Source organism: Rutilus rutilus (genome assembly GCF_951802725.1).
Source record: "Rutilus rutilus genome assembly, chromosome: 23".
NCBI lineage: Eukaryota > Metazoa > Chordata > Actinopteri > Cypriniformes > Leuciscidae > Rutilus > Rutilus rutilus.
Window position 1 is genome coordinate 22,347,699 of NC_140233.1, and position 15,088 is coordinate 22,362,786.

The window sequence follows — 15,088 nt, forward strand, 5'->3', positions numbered from 1 at the left end:
AAAGATTGGTGAATTTTCAATTTTGAGTACATCTTATTCACTATCTTAAAAGGTAAATATATAAAAATAAAACAAAACATCACATCACATTTTATATATATATACACACGTTTATTAGACTTTATATGTATGATATTTTTACATGTCTCATTAGCCACACAGAGATATTGGTATCAGCATTATCTAATAAACTAACACCCATAACAGTCAACCACTACTTTTTAAAATGACTCCATTTAATGATGTCAAACTTTATAAACATCAACATTCATAAACAAGGCAACAGACAAGAAGCGAATTAAGCCCTTTGGGCAAAGTGTGAAAGATTCTTCACTAGAAGACAATATATTAAAACGAGGCTGAATCCCTCATTAGAAAATGTTAACAAGAAGAGGTTTCTGAGCATTTGAATAATAGTTTCATTGAGATTAAACACCCTCAGAATACCCCATGGAAATTACCTCTGAAAAATTCTCTCGGTTTGCGTTGTGCTATGAGTTTAACGGTAGCAAAGAGAATATATGTAAAAATGAATGACGGTTGAGTAATTTCATGCTGAAAACAGGAACTTTAGTCCATTGAAGGCAGACCCAAAGAATTGATAAGGTCATAAAGGCTGTTGTGGGAGATCTGCAAGCTGACGTTATCATTTTGAAGAGAGGATGCTCCATCCATCTGAGCTCTTTCGTGAAGTTCACGGCATATCAGAGGTACAACCTGTGGAGATGGAAAAAAAGATGCGTTATAAGTAACGCTTAAAATGCAGACAAAAAGACAAAGTGTTTCTGTTTTGAGATATTTACTTTGACTGTAATAAGTTTTTTCTCCAGTGGTTTTCCATCAGGGAGCTTCTCCCCGAAGCACAGGTAGATGGTATAATCCGGAGACCCCCGTCTGTTCTCTTTAAAATCCATCAGATCTGAAAAACAATCGTGATATTCTAATCAGAAAAACACATGGCTGTAATACAATACAGGTTGTTCTGGTCTGTTTTCTGCTGAACATCTAAAGGAAGCATTTGTTACACTGTCAGTTACAACAGAAACTTGTCCATCAGTTTGTAAAAACAGGAAAAACACTTACAATGGAAGTCAATGGGGGCGAGGGTTTAAAAGCATGAATGTGAAGCTTGTCATTTTGTTAAGCATTTTGTAAATGAATCTGTCACTACTAATGCTAGCATGTGTAATATTAAAGTCATAGGTTAAACTTTCTAAATTGTGTTAAAGTAGCATATTTAAAAATATTATCCTCTGTGCTTGTACACTTCGACTGTAAGTGGTGACTTCCATAATAGGATACAAAATAGGACCTGAATTATTTTTTCAACAATTGGTCATTGAAAGGGGTTTACATTTTTTTTTTTATTTTTTTTTTATTAATTGTCTATAAGTATTAAATTTAATAACATTTAGGCTATTTTTAAAAGAGTCCCAAAATGAGTAAAGGCCCGTTCGCACTATATATATATATATATATATATAACGATAAAGATATAGTCATAAAAATCGTTCTCAATATTAAAGAATAGCAGAGAAACAATATCATTGGAATCACTTTCAGAATGATTTTATCCAGCTGATTAATGATAAAAATATTGATAGCCAATCAGAATCCATCCTGCTGTAACGAGTTTGAGCCTTTAAAGTGACAGACAAGCACGTAATTAGAATGAACGTAACGATATCGTCCGCTGGTGTGGACAATAGTATAGTTATCTTTATAGTTAATGTTCTTGGTGTGAAAGGGCCTTAAAAGGGTTGCATATTTCACATAATCTGTCACTCGGTAGCTAGTTTGGGACCAAATACTGATTTATGGTTTGTGATAAACTCATATTTTCAAAAGATTTAAGAAGAAAAAAAAAAATTCTGCACTATAAGTATGAGGTACTACAGGTTTGAAGGTTGAACTTTATGCATGCAGTCAATTCTGCAATTTAAGAAAAATATATATATATATTTTACATATCTTCCTGCCATGCTGTAATAATGACGCCACAATTTTAAGGAATATTTCATTGGAACAGTCATGGTAACCGGGTTGCAAATGGTGGACCCAGCTATAAATTATGTTTTTGGTCATTTTAAAGTAGTTTACAAATTAATTGGTTATTAATTCAACATATTATAAAGATCATTCAGTATGCAGTAAATATTCCTTTCTCGTCGTTTATACCTCTTACGAACTTGTCAAAACTGAGCAGTAGCTCCTTGTTGTTCTGATGCAGTTTTCTGGGCTCTGGGTTGTGGATCTCGGATGGGTCACTGGTGCTGACGAAGACTTTACACTTGTCCTGACGGAAGCCGTAGATGCCGGACTGGTTGACCTCCAGCTGCAGGCCTCTCTGAATGCTGTCGAGGATGCGTTTCGTGAAGTGAATCTGTACGTGGTCGATCAGACCCTCGGTGGTCGGGAAGCGTATTGGCGCTCCTCTCAGCTCAGATGGGTCACACTGGTAGTGAAACTGAACGAGTGGCGAAGACAGGCGAGTTTTCAAAACTTCTGTTCTTCTGTAGTTGATCGATATCTCCAGGTCCCAGAGAGCAGGAAGGTTCCCTTGGTGCGCTAGAAGTAACATTATATAACACAATTTAGAGATACACTACTGCAATGCAATGTTCTAGATATGAACAGTCAATGGTTCAAATAAAGCTAACGCAGTCTCATGGCAATTCATAACTATTTTACATTTGGCAAATTTGTGGCAAGTTCAGCTGAATTTGTAATCTGAATCATACGTTTTTGCCCCACTTACAGATAGGTTTGAGGTGGACCTTAAAGGGGTGGTATAATGCCCTTTTCACAAGATGTAAAATAAGTATAAGTGTATGTGAAGTTTTAGCTCAAAATACCCCACAGATATTTTTATATAGCATGTTAAAGTTGTCACTTTTTGAGGGTGAGCAAAAACGCACCGTTTTGTGTCTGTTCCTTTAAATGCAAATGAGCTGCTGCTCCCGGCACAGAGGGCGGAGCTTCGAGAGCTGGCACTCACACAGACATGCACTGAAAATTTCTACAACTTTTAGGCTTTTATGTTCAAACCGGATTCAGACAATGATGGAGAGACTCAAGAAGAGGTGACAACATGTAGAAGCAACAGGACGTTTCTGAATGGTTAGTTGATGAATTTATGTAGCTTATGTGTAGTTATCTTCTAGTCATTGATTAGCATATTCTATCTTGATAATCTATAAATTGTGTTCGGGGGGCGGGGTTTATGTAAATTTTAGGGTTGGTGATGTCACTAACCCTGGAGGAATGTCATGTAGTCCCTACCAGCCGTTTGTTGTAGTCCTTAAAAAGCGATTTCTTTAAAAGCAAATATCTCCCTTTGCTTTGAACTTTGAGCGTTGTAACTTTGCAGATGTTGTTTATGCTCAAACAGCAACATTAAACACCAAACAAAGTTAAAAAAGTGAAATCATAATCAACCACCCCTTTAATGTTTGCTTTTCTCTTAAAATTGCTTTTGTACTAATCAACCGAATTCATATGAAATATCCAACTTGTGTAAAACAGTTACGATTTCTCATGGAATTGGGTTGAATGAAACTGTTTTGGCATCTGCAACAGCTTGTTGTGTTACCATTAGTGTCGGATTGCTGGACTGGGGCCGGTATGTTGTTCTGCATGCATGGATCATCTGAGTAGGGCGTATCAAAGTTGCTCCTCGAGGGAGTCTGTATGTTTTGTTGGGATGAGGTGTCCCATGGAAGGGGTTCTGTGGATAGAAAGGGTATATTGTGAATCTGCCAAAGTAAGAGCCTCATCTACATCACTTCCTCCAGACATGGAGCAAAACTTATATAATGTAATGTTTATAATGAGTCAAGTGAAATCAAGTCACCTTTATTTATATAGCGCTTTATATACTGATGGTTTCAAAGCAGCTTTACAGTGATAAACAGGACAATAATGATTCAATGATGCAAACAGAATTCAATTCTGCTGCTCTAAAAAGAAACAGTGTCATTGTTCAGCTGAGGTCAGTTTAAAGTTGATTCAGTTCTGTTCAATAACTTTGTAAAGATCATCAATTATGAAATGAGTTCAATTCAACTATTAAGCAGCTCTGTAGAAAACAATGATGTCATCATTCAGCTCAGCTCAGTTCACAATTGTGTCAGTGCAGTCAACTCAATAATATTGTTGAATATGAAGTGTCCCCAAATAAGCAAGCCAAAAGACGACCCAAACTCCATCATGCGACACATGGAGGGGAAAAAGTGTGGATTCTAAAGGAATCTGCAAAATTTGTAGTTTAAGTGGGTGTGATTATAGACTGATCGTTACAGTTGCGCCGCCATCTCGTCTACTGTCCACGATTCTTTTTTCAAGTTTTGTGCGATGGTCGAAAGCAAGTTGTTTAAAAAAAGTTGTGCGAACAAATGATCTAGCGGGTTTGGTGTCGCAAATCCAATGATGCTGGCAGTGACGATTCTCTCTGACCAATCAGTGATCTGCAGTGTTTACACGTCACATTTTAGTATTGCTACGGCTCGCTTAGAACCTTAACTGAGGTGGTACTAAAAAAAGTACCAGGTACTGTACACAGTGAAACCCCCATCAAAAGTGAGCCGTATCATGCAGAGGACAAGCGCCATTAGTTGCACAATCATGGTTTGTTTAAAATCACTAAAACTACTAAATGTTGTAAAGATAGTGCCCAGACACCAAATAGTGTCGGCCCAGATCCGGGCCACATCTGGTTCATGTGGATTCAACGCGTACCAGACGTGGGCCGGATCTGGGCCGACGATGATTAGATAAATGTAGATAGTCAATTTTTTACCTGCATGTTGATTTAGATGCATTGTCTCCACTTGGCTGAGCAATTCCTGCTGTATCAGACATAATATAATATTTATTTATATTTTTTAAATATATTTAAATCATTTTATTTATATACACTACCAATGTGTAATAATTATGATTTCTTTCTTTTTTTACCCTTTATCAGCATAATTACTCCAGTCTTCAGTGTCACATCTTCAGAATATATATATATATATATATATATATATTTTTTTTTTTTTTTTTTTTTTTTTTTTTCAGGATTCTTTAATTAATAGAAAGATCAATTATTTGAAAGCGAAATCTTTTGTAACACTATAAAGGTCTTTACTGTTGCTTTTGATCCATTTAATGTATCCTGAATAAAAATATCTCCCAAAAAATATATATATATATTGAATTTCCACCAAAATATTAAGCAGCAAAAACTGTTTTCAACATTGACAATAATAATAAAGTTTCTTGAGCAGCAAATCAACATAATTAGAATGATTTCCAAAGGACAATGCGACACTGAAGACTGGAGTAATGATCCTGAAAATTCAGCTTTGATCACAGAAATAAAAATATAAATGCAGCCTTGGTGAGCCTAAGAGACTTCTTTCAAAACCATGTTTGGCCAGTAGTGTATTATTTATAATTCATGTAATATTTACAAATATTTCATACTTAAAAAAATTATGAATTCCATTTATTATGTACATATTATTATGTCTGCTGCCAGTGATAAATCTGGGCCTTACCTCTATGTCCATGTCAGACATGTAATCAGAAGCGCTGTAGATGTCAGCAATGAATGGTATCTGAAGTTGAACTGGCTCTGGCCTCTGTATCTCTTGGTGATCTGAAGAACAAGGTTAACCAGAGCTTTAAAATCAACTCATTTTCCCATGACAAGTGCAGATTAAGCAATTAAACTCACTTTGAGGACGGATAATGCGATACACTTTGTGTTGGTCCTCCGCATCTTTGGAGTGATCCTCTAACATCTCAAAGTTTTTTAGACTACGAAGCGCACAACGGAAATTTGTCTTCCATTTCGCTTTGTCGTAAGGGTTCTCCTTGATCTTCCCGCTGACCACAGCCCACTCCTGAACAGACCAAAAATGTTACATTTATTTCAAGTTAGTGTTATTACAATTCAAATGATGTTTCTAATGATTTGAATAACTTTTAGGGTGAATTCCACTTAATTGTTAGGAAATCCCGCCCCCTTTTTAAAAAACCCACCCCTTTTTAAAAACCCCACCCCTTTTAAACCCCCACCCTCTTTTAAACCCCCACCCCCTTTGAAGATCTTCAGACTGCAGCTATATTGTTCATGCAGAAGTGAAATGTGAGATGAAAGGAGGAAGTTACCTTAAATATTTGAACATCCCCATCCCCAAGGTCTCTTCTAGAGTTGTGTTTCCAAGGGATCCGAAATGTATCGTTGCCTATCATGCGCAATCCCTCATACTTCCCACTTTCCACCTGCTCTATAAGCCACGGGCCGAACTGAGGTTTGCCCATCATGCTGCTTAAAAAAAATCAATGGGAGATCAAAAAGAGATGTGCTTAGTGACGTCATTGTATGTCAGACAGCTGAATGTACTTCATTTTGTTAGCTAAAGTTTACTTTGATAAGCAATTTTTTACAGGTTGAACCCTTTTTTAATTAATAAATATTCAAATTACTTACAAACTCAAATACAACATGTATGCAACATTGCAGTGTTTATTATATTCTGTAATAAAATGTAAATATAAGGAACAATATTAACTACTTTATTTTGATTTTATTGAAACTACTAAAAATAAAACGTCCAAAATAATAGCCAACAATAGCTATTTCTTTTTTAGAATTTCATATTACCTTTCACTTTTTAAACAGCATGCAAATATGAGCATATATAAAAAAAACCTATCATTTTAATATGCAAATCTGTAACCCAAAACCTGTACCCACTTGATATCTGCAGCTCAAATCGAGGCTATTGCATATTTCCTGGAACAACATTCCTATCCGAAAATGTAGTCCTGGCCTAATCCCTAATCGCCCAATCCCTACCCTTGAATTATCTCTAAAATCAGAGGGAAATGACAGATGAATAACACTGATGTAGAAGCAAAGTGTAAACTTGTTTACGCTCATGTAAACTTGGCATAAACCGTAAACTAGTCCCTCAAATCTGATTGGTTGATGGAAATGTAGCTCCATGATCCAGGAACGTGTTGTATTTGGTGAAATCGCGTTCACTGACACATGCGTCAAACGCGAGCGACTCTTTATAACACGCCTCAGGTTTAAACGCTCGTGAAAGCCGAAACGCGTATTGGGTCGTGCTCGTGCACTAGGTTTTGAGACAGCCTATATTTCATAATAATGATAATAATTTAATCATCTTACCTCTGCATCGCTGCTATGATTAGGTCCTGACGAAGTTTTTCTACCGCGTAGTTTACATCGGTTTGGTGTGTGTGTTGTGTTTTATACCGTGTCCGTGAAGCGTCACACAGGCACACCCCCTTGCAGACAGGAGGGGTTTCAAGAGAAAGCGAGATATAACTGAAAATAAAACTGACTTGGCAATAATTGGTCTTATTACATCATCATCATTTCCGTTTAAGGTGAAAGCTGATGATGATGATGACACCTATTGGCTTTACAAATAAATGAGCATGTTTGTGATGCCGGGTTTTCCTCCACTTTCATTTATTTTAGACATAAAGACTCAGGGGTATTCAAACTTTTTTGATGCCAAGGACACCAAAATATGATGACACTAGTAAGTAAGTGTGATATTATAAAGACAAAGCGATGTTTAAAAATAAAAAAGGCCTAACTGGCATTTATTATGCCATTGTAGTACAAAATAATTAAAATATTGTCTAGATAATATTCAAAATACTTTGTGAAAAATAATACGCAGCACAACCGTGATAATAAGAATAATGAATGACACTGAAGACTGGAGAATTTCGACTTTGCCATAACAGGAATACATTTTATTTTAAAATATATTAAAATTAGAAAACAGTTCTTGTAATTTTATATGACAGTATTACTGTTGAAGTTTTCCGTGACCCCTAGACCCCTACATGCTATTGCATTTTAGTGTTGTTCGAGTTTTACGGATGTGATAGAAACTTTTTGAATTTGTATGTACTTGTATGCCAATTTAACATTCAAAACAACTTCTTTTGTGATTGCTCAATGCTACTGCCAAATGATATTTTGACACAAAGGCCTTGTTTATTGTGATTGTAATGTCTTATCAACATGTAGGCCTACTTAAGCTATTGCCTATTGTGTACATAGAACTGTAAAAGTACAGAGTTCAAACAGATCCTGCATCATGTTCATGATGGGAAAGCACTTATGAACTTTAAACAGTATGATGTATTATATATAGCACTACTCAGATTCCAATGGAATGTCTTTTGTTACACGCACCCTTCTCTGACGTGTGAATCAGACAATACACCCTATACCCACCCTATACCCTTTTTACACCTATTTAGATGAGATTAACTTTACTGTTACCCCATAATATGTGTTAAATAATAATACAGTCACAATTTCAATAGAATAAATCTATTACATTTGCTCTATTTACTGTTGTTTGGGCCATTTTGACTGCAAAGTCAATGAGGTCCAAAACACTGCATTTGGACCCCATTGAATTTCATTGTATGGACAAAACCAGACATTTCTCAAAAGATCTTTATGTTCCACTGAAAAACAGAAAAGAAAAGAGTCACGTTTGGACGAATGACATAAGGGAGAATAAATGATGACCATTTCATCCCTCTAAGCATATTTTCAGTGCTATTTCTAAATCCTTTGGGACAGAGGGTTAATGCTAATCATTTAAAATGCTCAACATTAAAGAAATGAAAGTCTGATTAATTCCATGTTGGTTCAATATACATCTAAATACAATATTCTGTTTTATTTTATTGAATAATTGCAACCTTTGGTCAAGAGGGATTGATGTCACGAGAGCACAGTTTCAGGGATGCGTGTAGTGTCTTGAACAGGTGTGTTTCTGCACACTGTCCTCATGTATTTGGCAGGGCAGCTGTAAGAGAGGAACCTGAGAGAACTATGACAGCGCTGTTATTAATATTGCACATTCACTGCACTTTCCCTTGAAGTTCGGAGAGCATGTGTGTGTTGTTTAGCAGTGGAAAAAGGAAATGAATCTCAGAGTAAGGGTGCACTTCTCTCTACAGACTCCTAGGAAGAGCTTTCCTCCGGTGTTTGGTTGTTTCCCCAGTACTAAAGTCTCTTGACCACAGTCAGCTGACAGGGTGCTCCTAGCCTACATCTAGCAATATAGTGTTTTCATATCCCTTTTTTGGTGATTTCATGAAAAATAGAGAGAAAGTGTCAGACACCTGTGACTGCATGGAAATAAAAACCTATTTATTCAGAACACCATTGCTGAAATCTCAGCTGGACAAAACTGTGTGATCTTTCACCAACACCAAAGTAGTTGTATACCACTTTTTATCCCATTATTCTAAAACTACTTGACTATTTTTGTGAATGTACATTTTAACAGGTAAACATATATAATATGATAACAACAGACAGTGTGACTAGTTTTGGATTTTATCAAGTTATGGTAATTGTTGCATTAATGGTCTGGTAACTGAAGGTCTACTAATGATCAATGGTTGTTTTCATCTTGTCCAATTCTGCCCTCTGCTGGTGATAAAACTCACTCCTACACAATCTATCTATCTATCTATCTATCTATCTATCTATCTATCTATCTATCTATCTATCTATCTATCTATCTATCTATCTATCTATCTATCTATCTATCTATCTATCTATCTATCTATCTATCTATCTATCTATCTATCTATGTGAAAAGTGCCTTTACATGCACATGAACTTTAATGACATCCCATTCTAAATCCGTAGGGTTTAATATGGAGTTAGCCCACCCTTTGTAGCTATAACAGCTTCAACTCTTCTGGGACGGCTTTCCACGAGGTTTAGGAGTGTGTTTATGGGAATTTTTGACCATTCTTCTAGAAGTGCATTTGTGAGGTCAGGCACTGATGTTGGACGAGAAGGCCTGGCTCGCAGTCTCCGCTCTAATTCATCCCAAAGGTGTCCTCTCGGGTTGAGGTCAGGACTCTGCAGGCCAGTCAAGTTCCTCCACACCAAACTCGGTGTGTTTATGGGCTTTATGGACCTTGCTTTGTACACTATCCATCCATCCATCCATCTATCAGTTAGTTAACGTCTGCTACTAATGCTTCAGGTATCATGATATAATGATTAACAACACTTTTTACAGCACTTAATACAACATGTTAACTTAAATATTAATAGACTTTAGCATTTAGAGTTGTATGGATTAACATTAGTTATGTTATTAACATTAGTTAATTAGTCAATTACCTCATGTTAATAGTTAATTGTAACCAGAAGAGATCTGGTGGCTTTGATGGCCATTTGAGTAGTGAACTCTGCAGTCATGTTCAAGAAACCATGATTTGAGTTTTGTGACATGGTGTGTTATACTGCTGGAAGCAGCCGTTTAAAGATGGGAACCTGTGGTCATAAAGGGACTGACATGGTCAGCAACGGGTTGTGGCGATTAAATGATGTTCAGTTGGTACAAAGGGGCCCAAAGTGATGCTCAGTTTGAACTTCAGCAGATCATTTTGACCATGTCTAAATGCCTACATGCATTGAGTTACGAGTATGTGTGTGTGTGTGTGTGTGTGTGTGTGTGTGTGTGTGTGTGTGTGTGTGTGTGTATGTACCTACTTAACTATATTTTGGAGACAAATTTGTACCCAGAAGTGACCAAAACCTGACAAAATCTCCAAAAATCTCTCTTTAGGGATGTACTCATTTGTAAATCTGGTATAAAAATAAAGTAATTAAATTTTTTTTTTTAAATGTAAAAATGCTGAAAGTTTTCTGTTATGAGTAGGTTTAGGGGTGGAGTTAGTGTAAGGGGAACAGTATAATACTGAAAATTTAGTACAGTATAAAAACCATTACGTCTATGGAATGTCCAAATTTAGATAGTTAAGTAAAAGGTGTGTGTGTGTGTGTGTGTGTGTGTGTGTGTGTGTGTGTGTGTGTGTGTGTGTGTGTGTGTGTAACATAAATATAATATATGAAACAATTATGGATTAATGAACCATATTATTCAGTTAACATGAATTAACATTAAACTAAATGAAAAAAAAAACATTGCTAAGTCCATTAAACTAATGCATCAAAAAATGTATTATATGTTTTAGCGATTCATTTTATTGTTCATAAATGATCAGGATGTGGAGCAAAATACAATACTAGCAAGACTTTTAAAGCACTGTTTTGGGTAGCAATGCCTCTTTTTACCACTAGAGGGAGTCAGATTTCTGCAAACACACTAATATTTAACTATAGGCTTCTACTACTGCAACTACCATGAGTAACAGTAATAATTAACAGGAGGCATTAGTTGAGCAAATAAAACAACAAACTGTCAGGTCTGCAGCACAGGTTGTCTTCATTTGTTATGACTTTAGGCTGTTATTAAAATGTATAGGCTTTTGCATTCCATTCACTTTCAAAAGTATATGGGTATATTTTTAAAAATAGAATAGAAATAGCGAGACCTGTGCTAAAGAATCAGATAAACAACAAAAGTCCACAAATGACTTTTCATTCAGAAAGACACTTGCAGGGGCAGATGACATCTCAGTATTTGAATATCGTTTGTATGTCACAAATAAATATTTTATCATTATATAGTATATAAATAAATACAGGTCTGAGACCACATTGTGATTTTTTTTTTTTTTTTTTATTCTGTAAAAGATTGGATTTTGAAAAAAGTAAATCAAAGAAAAGTTATTATGTAAAATAAATAGGATTTACGATTCCTAAGCTTTTGCAAGGTCAATATTTAAAGGTAAGCAAATTTGTCAGACTTGCTTTCTCTTTGGAACTCAAATCATGAAACTAACGCAATCACCAGGTTCCTGCTTGAGTGGCTACTGTGCCATTAAATATAAGGGCTGGATTTTAAAATGATGCTGTTTTTTTGTTTTTTTATATTATGAATCAAAGTCAATAGCATGCATTTTCATTAGTGATCTTAGACTTTTGGATTCCGCTGATAATCACAATCAATGCCTTTTACATGCAGCCCAATTCATAGTGTATATTTTATTACATTTCTGTATGTTGGTATTTTTGTAAGTGAATTTGTACTGGATGTAACAGACCACAAGAGGACAAATCTAAACTGAACGCTTTCAAAGAATTTTAGTTTCTTTTCAAAAGCATCTATAAAGCCATTCACCTTTTATTCAGCACATTTTGTGGTCTCTGTCATTCAGTTTAAAAGCGTTTGAATCCACCAATAGGCTTTGAGGCTGCAGATATTGGGATGTAAATGAGCACACAGCGCGTGCTGGCGCAGTGAAAGCGTCCGATTGTTTATTGAGCTCGCGGAGCCACGCGCCCGGCTCGCGGAGCGTCACCCGGCGGGGGCGGAGTCTCGCGCAAGAAGCGTGCGTCTTCAAAGGGGGTGGGGTGTCGGACGCGTGTTGAAAAAGCAGAGGGCTGCCAAAGTTTGTATCAGATACGAGGGACAGCAAGACTCGGACCACAATACTCCCGAACGACCACGCGAAAGGCACGAGAGTCGTGCGTCGCCACTTTTTGTGTGTGACAGTGATAGTGTGATAGTGGATTTCTTGTTACACTAGACTTACCAAAAGAGATGAATACTGCAACGCAACTGGCGCAAAGTGCATGCAACGCGTCCATCACCCTGCAAGAGTGCGCGCTCCCGAGTCAAACCAAGTTGAAGGTGCTGAAAAGACAGCGCTCGAGCTCACCGGAACTCCTGCGCTGCAAGCGGAGACTCACGTTCAACGGGCTGGGATACACCATCCCGCAGCAGCAGCCCGTCGCAGTGGCGCGACGCAACGAACGCGAGAGGAACCGCGTCAAGCAGGTCAACATGGGATTCCAGACGTTGCGTCAACACGTCCCCAACGGCGCGGCCAATAAGAAGATGAGTAAAGTGGAAACGCTGCGCTCGGCGGTGGAGTACATCCGCGCGTTGCAGCAGCTGCTAGACGAGCACGACGCGATCTCTGCCGCTTTCCAGTGCGGCGTTCCGTCGCCGACGCTCTCGAACTCGTACTCCGCAGATCCAGAGTCGCCGCACTCGTCCTATTCGTCCGATGAAGGGAGTTACGAGCACCTCAGCTCTGAAGACCAAGAGCTGCTGGACTTCACCACTTGGTTTGATCGCTACTGATGAGATTTAACTATCCTGCACCCAAACTTTCCAAGGGAACTTCTTCTCATGACTGCTGGAAAACCCAGTTTAGGCCTACATGTATTTTGGAACATGGCTGCTAGTTTCTTGCTGGTCTGTTGACCACCTTAAGCTATTATGGTGGTTTGTTGCTGGTCCGAGATGATCTTAGACCAGATTGAAACCAACCACTGTTTCAAAATAGCCTAAACTTCACAGATCGCTGGCTCAGCAGGCAGTGCCGTGGCTTAGTGGTTAAGCTGGAAAAGGCTGTAGGTTCAAACCCCAGTGGGGTCCATGAGCTTCTACAAAACAATACAAAAAGACTGCTGAATGAACACATTTCATAAGTGCAATTGTGGGCATGATATGCCGAGGCATATGTTCTTTATGTCCTGTTATGTTATTTTGATAAAACAAACTCCCCTAGTCAATTCCAAGAATGTCAAGTTAATGGGAATATTGATTATTCCCAGACAGCAATATAGAGTCGGCCCACATCTGGGCTGTGTGGAATCCATGTGTGCCAGATATGGGCCAAAACTATGTTGCTGTCTGGGTTACCTACAACCAACTACCAGGTCTGCTTAAGGACCTACGTTGAAATTTGTACAATAACTTTTTTGTATTGTTAAAGATGAAGATATATTTTTTTGTAAGCCTCTTTGTGACAATGAACACTGTTAGTTTGTTGTAATAATAACCATTCCGTTATAGGTCAAAGTTGTTTTTAACACTGGAGAAGATTTGATCTGTCGATCTGTATTTATCAAAATTGTATTGTTTAGATGTAGTTCTTCCTGTGAAACCATACATGGCAGATTTATTTCAATGCACTTGTCCATTTTTTTTAGTAGTGTACATAAGTGATTTAACAAATATATTTTGTGGAAATGTTTTTATAAATAAATCTGCTCTATTTATGCATACGTCAGTGTTTCTGGTTGATTTTCAGCTTGGGAAGACAGTATGTTTTCCCTGTTTGACAGGTGATAAAACATCCCTGCGGATGTGGAAGAATCCGTCTCTTTACAAAGACACTATATGGGCTTTTCCACCCTTCTAAGGACAAAGATTTCTTGTCTGAGGGCGATCAGTCTAAATGAAGCTAGTTTTTCAGCCCTGTCAAACCAACTCAAAGAAGTCGTTTTGCCTTTGTGCCTCCTCATTTATGCATTTATATATATAATGACACTGCTTATTGTTAATCATTGAAATAATGCCTTGGATTTCACCTAAAGGCTGATACATTTCAAATGGGGACAATAAAAGCACAAAGACCCCATTTAATGATCCCTCAGTAAGAGTTTTAATAAGTGCAGCTCATGCATAAAAACTTAGATTAGTTGGTAACACTTTATTTTACAGTGTCCTTGTTACATATGTTACATGTATTTACCATAGTAATAACAGTAAACTCTACATAATTACATGCAGCTAACCCTAAACCAAATCCTAATCCACCCTAACCCTATAGTGAGTACATGTAGTTGCTTAATATTACTCAGTACTTAAATATATAATTACACTGTAACAATGACAATTAGTTTTAGTGATCTATGGTTCTGCAAGGCAAGATAAAGATCTATTTGAGCAATTAAGGTCCTTCAAAAACTGTCAAATACTAATGCCCCCCCCCCCCCCCATCTCAAAGGGGGCACTGATGCCCCTTGGCCACCATAGAGTTGTTCTAAGCAGGTGTGAGGCACGTGCCTGTGTTTGGTGGGACACATCTGCTCCACCCCATTGGCTGGCTGATGAACCCTCTCGGCTGGAGTTTTATAAATAAGGGAGTGATTTATGACAGCAATTATTCATCTCTTTATGGATTCTTCTATATCTTTTAGGGCACCAAAAGAAAAATATACTCAGCATAAATCACCTACTGGTGGGCTATTGTTTTATTTTGAAATATAGTTAATCTTTGCTGACCTTCATGGGGTCCAAAATGACACGTCACTGTGTTTAATACCGGGTCGACTTTAGTTTATAAGAGAATGAACTCTTGA

General features: G+C 37.4%; 2 protein-coding genes across 2 annotated transcripts; one reads left to right on the top strand and one right to left on the bottom strand.

Annotated features, from left to right (window-relative positions):
• Nucleotides 1-93: 93 nt before the first annotated feature.
• On the bottom strand, nucleotides 94-7,285 carry irf7 (interferon regulatory factor 7). The gene is made up of 9 exons (XM_084396518.1): nucleotides 7,190-7,285; nucleotides 6,160-6,316; nucleotides 5,723-5,891; nucleotides 5,544-5,644; nucleotides 4,799-4,847; nucleotides 3,593-3,727; nucleotides 2,179-2,568; nucleotides 804-919; nucleotides 94-717 (listed from the first exon to the last, which is right to left on the bottom strand). The coding sequence occupies exons 1-9, from the start codon at nucleotides 7,195-7,197 to the stop codon at nucleotides 571-573; spliced, it is 1,272 nt and encodes a 423-aa protein (XP_084252644.1). The 5' UTR covers nucleotides 7,198-7,285; the 3' UTR covers nucleotides 94-570.
• Nucleotides 7,286-12,237: 4,952 nt separating this feature from the next.
• On the top strand, nucleotides 12,238-13,612 carry LOC311283596 (achaete-scute homolog 1b-like). Its single transcript, XM_084398110.1, has one exon. The coding sequence runs from the start codon at nucleotides 12,534-12,536 to the stop codon at nucleotides 13,077-13,079; it is 546 nt and encodes a 181-aa protein (XP_084254236.1). The 5' UTR covers nucleotides 12,238-12,533; the 3' UTR covers nucleotides 13,080-13,612.
• The last annotated feature ends 1,476 nt before the right edge of the window (nucleotides 13,613-15,088 follow it).

Coding starts and splice junctions, on each gene's coding strand:
- irf7 (XM_084396518.1), bottom strand. Junction 3,728..4,798: donor GCATCTAAATCAACATGCAG/GTAAAAAATTGA, acceptor TTCTATCCACAG/AACCCCTTCCATGGGACACC. Junction 718..803: donor AAAAACTTATTACAGTCAAA/GTAAATATCTCA, acceptor CCATCTCCACAG/GTTGTACCTCTGATATGCCG.
- LOC311283596 (XM_084398110.1), top strand. CDS start 12,534: ATGAATACTGCAACGCAACTGGCGCAAAGTGCATGCAACGCGTCCATC.